At 37.6% G+C, this 6,730-nt stretch overlaps 1 protein-coding gene across 1 annotated transcript in view; it reads left to right on the forward strand.

Annotated features, from left to right (window-relative positions):
• The window catches only part of LOC101300679 (nitrate transporter 1.5-like), a 3,856-nt gene extending 1,455 nt beyond the window's left edge, over window positions 1-2,401 (forward strand). The window contains exons 3-5 of the mRNA XM_004308409.1: window positions 441-658; window positions 752-1,317; window positions 1,609-2,401. Coding sequence (XP_004308457.1) covers window positions 441-658; window positions 752-1,317; window positions 1,609-2,401 — 1,577 coding nt within the window. The remainder of the gene's footprint in view (window positions 1-440; window positions 659-751; window positions 1,318-1,608) is intronic.
• Window positions 2,402-6,730: the final 4,329 nt, after the last annotated feature.

Raw genomic sequence — 6,730 nt, forward strand, 5'->3', positions numbered from 1 at the left:
CTCCCCGGCGAGTCCGTTTTTTTCCAGTTTCCGGCGAGGTCGACTTTGTTTGAAGTTTTTGGGTGATCTCGCCGGAAAACTAGAAAAGAATGGACTCGCCGGGGAGGGAAAGTGGTCGGGGACGCTGCTGGAGTCTTCTGGGATGGAGGCGCGCCGTCGCCAGCGCCGAAGGGAGGAGAACGGACGGACGTCCGCACTTTAAGCCGAGTGCGGACGGTCTGCTTCACATCCGGCCTGTATATATATGTATATATATATTGTGATTTGGTATCTTGTAACATGACATTTACAACCATGAAATAGAGGCTGATGAACTACTGAAAGTGCTCAAACAAGTTAAAACATGCAACTATAGTACTATTGTTGGGTGTTCAGAGATAATGATTCCATATCCATTTCTTTATAAACTGATTAATTGTTTTTGTTTTTAACCGCAACAGCTAACCAAGGACTAATCACACTAGCATTTTCTGGAGTTGAAGTAAATATGGTTCTTTTTGCAAAATCAGTACTGAGGCAGAGCAATGCTGAGGCTGCAAACACATTCAGCAGATGGATGGGAACTCTCGACTTCTTTTCTTTAATGGGTGCTTTTCTCAGTGACTCATATTTGGGCAGATACCTCACTTGTGTCACATTTCAGATCGTCCACATCTTCGTAAGTTGAATTTACTTTAATTTCGAACCTAAGCTCATACTATGTCTGTTACATTTGCATTATTGCATACTAGCTATCTTCTTGTTTTTGCAGGGGTTGATGGCACTATCCATCTCTACATACCTATTTATGCTAAAACCTCCTGATTGTGGAAAAATTGGCCAGTTATGTGAACCTCATAGACCAATTGAGGTAGCAATATTCTACATATCAATTTACCTTATTGCACTAGGAAATGGAGCTCCCGAACCAGCATTGGCTACCTTCGGTGCAGACCAATTTGATGAGGAGGATCTAGAAGAGAAGAAATCCAAGACTTCATTCTACAGCTATTTTTATGTGGCATTAAATATCGGATGCTTATTTGGAGAGACGGTATTAGTATACATAGAGAGCCTGGGGCATTGGGTAATGGCCTTTTGGACATGTACTGCCTCTAGTATAGCAGCATTTGTATTGTTTTTGAGTGGGAGCTTTCGGTACAGACATTTCAAGGCTACTGGAAATCCAATATCTAGATTCTCCCAAGTGATTGTAGCTTCGATGAGGAAAACAAATTATGATCTGCCCTCAGATGGAGAGGGACTTTATGAGACTAGTGGAAGGGAGGGTGATCAGATGAATGGTACCAGAAGGATACCTCATTCAAATGGCCTCAAGTAAGTAAACTTTCAATTCGACTTAAACAAATATTTAAAGGCATATGTTGAGAATCCAACACCAAAACCAATTCGTAATGGGTGGACAGACCAATTTTTCATAACTATAGTCCTACTATAAAGGTAGCCAATCAGCGATGTGAGAATTTAGACTGTTAAAAACTATGCCTAAACAACCAGTTATCTCAAAACCTTAAGCTATATATTGAGCTAACTTCATATTTTGACACATAGGTTTCTAGATCGAGCTGCCCATATTACCCAGCAGGATGATATTACAAGGATGTCAAGCGAAGGCCAAACTCCAAATCCATGGTATCTTTGCACTGTCACACAGGTTGAAGAAGTGAAATGCGTACTAAGGATATTGCCTATATGGCTGTGCACCATCTTCTCTTCTGTGGTGTTCATTCAAATGCTGTCTCTTTTTGTTGAGCAAGGAGCTGCAATGAACCGGAGGGTCTCAAAAACATTTCATATCCCTCCAGCCAGCATGACTGCTTTTGACATTGTGAGCACCACCCTCTTCATCGTATTATATGACAAACTCGTTGTTCCTCTTTGCATTAAGATAACAAAAAGAGAACCAAAGCCTCCAAGTGAGCTGCAAAGAATTGGTATCGGCCTGGCAATTGCGGTTTTAGCATTGGTGATTGCTGGCTTTGTTGAGAGGCTGAGGCTTAAACATGCTAGCATCACTGAAGAGACTAGTTCATTGAGCATTTTCTGGCAGACTCCACAGTATGTGCTTGTCGGAGTCTCTGAAGCATTTGTGTATATTGCAAAAATGGAGTTTTTTACATCACAGACTCCAGATGGATTGAAGAGCTTGGGGATGGCGCTGTCCATGTTTTCGTCAGCAATCGGTAGTTACGTCGCGAGCATGATCTTAACAGTGGTGATGAAGATCACAACAAGGAAAGGGGAGCCCGGATGGGTTCCTCCGAATCTGAATGATGGTCATTTGGACAGGTTTTTCTTCCTATCAGCTGGTTTGACTGCACTCAACTTGGCATTCTATGTTGTATGTGCGAAGAGGTATAAGTTCATATCATTAGGCAAGAGAGAAGAGGGTATAAATTGATGAGGTTTACATAATTTGCAGAAGTTAAAAAGGAATTAATAATCTAAATTATTGACATTATATGTAGTAAGATTGCATAAGTAATACATTCAGAACTTCAATGACTAATCAGTAAGTGTAATAGCAGTCAATGCTAGCTACTATATCATGCAAACTTATGAAGTACGTACTATAGAATGTCCATAATGTTTTTTTTTTTTTTTTTTCTTTTTCAAGAATGGTAAGATCTTTATATAAAAACTAAACATACTATGGGAGATATTAGTGGTGTACATAAATTCTCCACTGATCTTTCTCAATATCGTTGATTACAGTGAACAAGAAGTGATAGAGGTTTAACCGTAACCTAACATATTCTAAAAATCTCGATACATCCTTACTATCAATCAACCTCAAGAAGAAATAACATTTTCAAATACTAGCTATACACCAAAATTGTGAGTATATATATATAGGAAACCTTCTCATTACATTGACAACATGAGATAATCAACGTTAAAATAGTCTCTGAAAACGATGTCATAACCATGGCTTACCCAACGACACGACCATCAACACATGCAAACCTACCAAAATCCTAACCCTCGCTTAAAGAGGAGACAACTCAACCCGAGGAGGGACGACTAAACCAACTAAACCAAATTTTAAAAAATAAAACAAAACAAAAGAATAGTCTATTGGACCCTCATCAATGACGTGTGATGTCGATCTCCTTTGTTTTGTCTACAGTTGGAAGACTTCAACTAATCAAATCGGTGATTTACGGTATGTTTATATATACATTCCAAGTGTCTGAGTGGTTGGTCTCTTTGCTACGTGATATTGACGTATGATGTCGTAAATTTCTTTGGTTAGATTCAATTGATAAACGTGAGATTCCTTTAGTAGCATAGAAATCTTGTTATGCTCCCGTTGATGAGGGTGGAAATCTTGTTATGCTCCTGTAGATTTTGAAAGGGAGAATTATTTGTGATGAACTTCTACAAAGATGGGGAGTGGCTTATTAGGTGTGAAGATGTGAGCTTTGTGGTGGTTGCATTGAGTCCTTACACACCTTTTCTTGCTTTGCCCTTTCATAGCTGCTTTTTGGTCTTATTTCTTATCTCTTTTTGATTTGAGTGCTATTCCTCATACACCTACGGAAATTTACCATAAGGGCTTGGGTATGGGACATAGCTCACAGCTTAGAGAGCTTTGGTTGATCAGCTTCACATCAATATTATGGTTAGTATGGCATGCTAGAAACAAGATCAGATTTGACGACAAGTCTTTTTCAATTGCTTTGATTTGTCATCTCATTTTGGGTCATATTAGAACGGCTAATCGGCTTGTAACGGGTCCAATGCATAATTCAGTTCAAGATCTTAAAATTTTAAAGAGGATTGGAGCCTAGTGTCGATTGCGAAGATCCCTGAGAGTGATTGAGGTTGTTCGGCATCCTCTGGTAATTGGGTGTGTGAAGATTAACTCAGATCATGCTTGGAAGCATGTGAAAGGTGTTGGAGGGTTTGGTGTTGTTCTCGTGACTTTAAAGGTCATGTTCTTAATTGGTGCTTTTCTTCTAACATTGAAATTCTTAGTTTTGTATATGGATGTTATGGCAGTTTTAACAACTATTGAACTCGCCTATGTTCATGATCGGAAGCACATTTAGTTAGAGGTATACTCATCACTTATGCTAGACTATCAACGTTCTCCTTTACTTGTTTCTTGGCAACTTTGTGTTTGTTGGCTTAATTGTTTGAGTTGCATATCAAACATGACCTTCCGATTTTCTCATATTTATCATGAAGGGAATAAAGTGGCTAATGCATTGGCTAATCACGATACGTCATTAGATCAACTAGTTTGGTGGGAAGGGAGGTCTCTTCTCTCTTTCACTCATCTTTCGGCGCGCTACAACAAAAACAAAAACTTTCACTCATCTTTCGGCCAAAAAAAAACTTGTCACAAAAACAAGAAAGAAAAAAAAAATTGAAATTTGTTTAGTCCTTGTGGTTTATTTTAATCTAAATAGTCTTTAAAGTCACAATTTTTCATCTAAATAGTCCTTATGGTTTTATTTTAATCTGAATAGTCCTTAAAGTCATGATTTTTCATCCAAATAGTTCTTATGACCTTTAACTGAGAAAATTGTCGGAATGACTATTTGGATAAAAAATCATGACTTTAAGGACTATTCAGATTAAAATAAAACCATAAGAACTATTTGGATAAAAAATTATGACTTAAGGACTACTTAGATTAAAATAAAACCAGAATGACTAAATAGATGTCGACTTCAAACCACAAGGACTAAATAAATTTCAATTAAAGAATTCAAAGAATTATTTGACGTTCAATTTTGAAAAGATAACTTTCAAACATGTTTCTCGTGAATCTAACTTTATAACAGACGCGATTACGAATTTAAGGCACGGCGTTCCAACCTCGACTACTTGGATTAAGAAGTTGCTCATGCCCGCGATAGCTGCTTTTAATTTTGATCAATTCAGCTTTTCTTTGGACAGAATGAAGTGTTCTCAATAGCTAGATGGACATGTTGAGGCTAGCTGCGACTTCTGTTTCTTAGATTTTTTTTTCATTCTAAGCTTTTTAACCCTCGATCGTGTGGGTTTACAAAGAATATCCACTTCAACAAGACCGAGAACTACTATTTTTTTTCCGGCAATTGAATTAGCTGGAGTTAGTGAAGGGTTTTGCGCCACTTACGTACACTGAACTGATAAGGTGATAAGGTGGTAGTTGTCTAAGGAAGTGGCATGGTAGGCATGAGATACTATAGGCAAGTCTCACTAGCTATATATTTGTATAGTGAGAAGTCTAAAATGTTAATTTAGCCACCATATAGCTAGCAACCAACTATAGAAAAACCAGTTGTGAGAAAGTCCACGAGTGCTCTATGCGCAGTTCATCATGTTAACAGTATTCATCACTAAACTAATGCTAATTCCACAAAAAAGCAAAGTTAACAAATTTTAAAAACTAGGTAAGTGTCGGTCGAGGGGCGCACCATGCAATGACCAAATATTGATCTATCCCTTTAATTAAGATAAGTTATTCCTTTTTTTTTGTTCTGAAAAGTAAGATTAGTTATTTATATATTTGGGTAAACTATTTTGTTTTTCCTCGTATTATCGTGTGACGTGTAGTGTATACAATAAAAAGAAATAGGATGTCATCAGATCAAATTGTCCTATGCATTGTTTTTTTTGTCCTATGCATGTTTACCAGAAGGAGAATATTAAAGAACTGGTATTGAGAAATGGGTTCGTTATAAATTGACTGCCCTACCTATGCAATCAAGTCCACAAAGACACAAACTTACTGCAGCTAGCAGTTTCTTCTAGCTAGTTCTTCTTGTAATATTTTTGCTGCGTCCGAGCGATCCTACCCAAAATAGGCTAATGACAATTTGTCATTTTCATATTTGGATGGCTAACCCTAATTTCAATCACGTTGAGTACTACGTTATCAACAATTTCCAGTTCATATCTGCTCCGACTGCTGATTCGAAAATTGATCGTTATCACGACGCAGTTGCTTTCACTATTTCCGTACTCCTGACCTTTTCGCAGATCAGATTTCCATCAGAAAATCTGTTCCAAACACACCCTATCATCATCACTGTTGTCCTCTCAAACTTACTCGCGTATTCTTTGGCATTTGCCTTCTCTGTACTATTTAGGCATTTTATTCTTAGATATGATTATGCTCGTAGATGGTGTTGCATGGGGATGATGCTGTTTGGTTTCTTATCAGTTGCTTCACTCGTCTCGCTTTTGGTTTCACATTACTACTTCTGGCAGTCGATTCTAGTCTACCTTTTGCTGGTTGGTCAAGTGCTGCTACTTTTGGGCTTACTCCTTAAACAGGTAATGTTGAGGGCTGAATTCCTTCCTCAGCTACTGGGAATGGGACAAAATAGTGCAAGGAGGACTTACCCACTTTTGCCAATAACCTTGAGGTAGTCGAACAGTACGTGATCGAGGACAGATAACAGATTATATATGGACATACATATTGCTAATTATACATTAATTTATGTTTTAATTTTTGGTGATCATGTAATTTGTTAGACCTTTGGTGTCTCGCAGGTGATATATATGTTTCCCTTATATGTAATTTGTTGGTAATGGTCAAGGCCACTTCAAATCTGTCAGCTAGTGTCATGGTATAATATCCTTGTATAAAGTAGTGTTTACGTGGTCAGTCAGATTCATGGTTAGTCATCATTAGATTTACATCTCAAGGTTGTAAACAAAACAACTTTATTTAAAAATAATTCTCCTTACCTTTGGATTTAAATTTAATAGTAACTGATCATAA

Source organism: Fragaria vesca, linkage group LG7, assembly GCF_000184155.1.
Source record: "Fragaria vesca subsp. vesca linkage group LG7, FraVesHawaii_1.0, whole genome shotgun sequence".
NCBI lineage: Eukaryota > Viridiplantae > Streptophyta > Magnoliopsida > Rosales > Rosaceae > Fragaria > Fragaria vesca.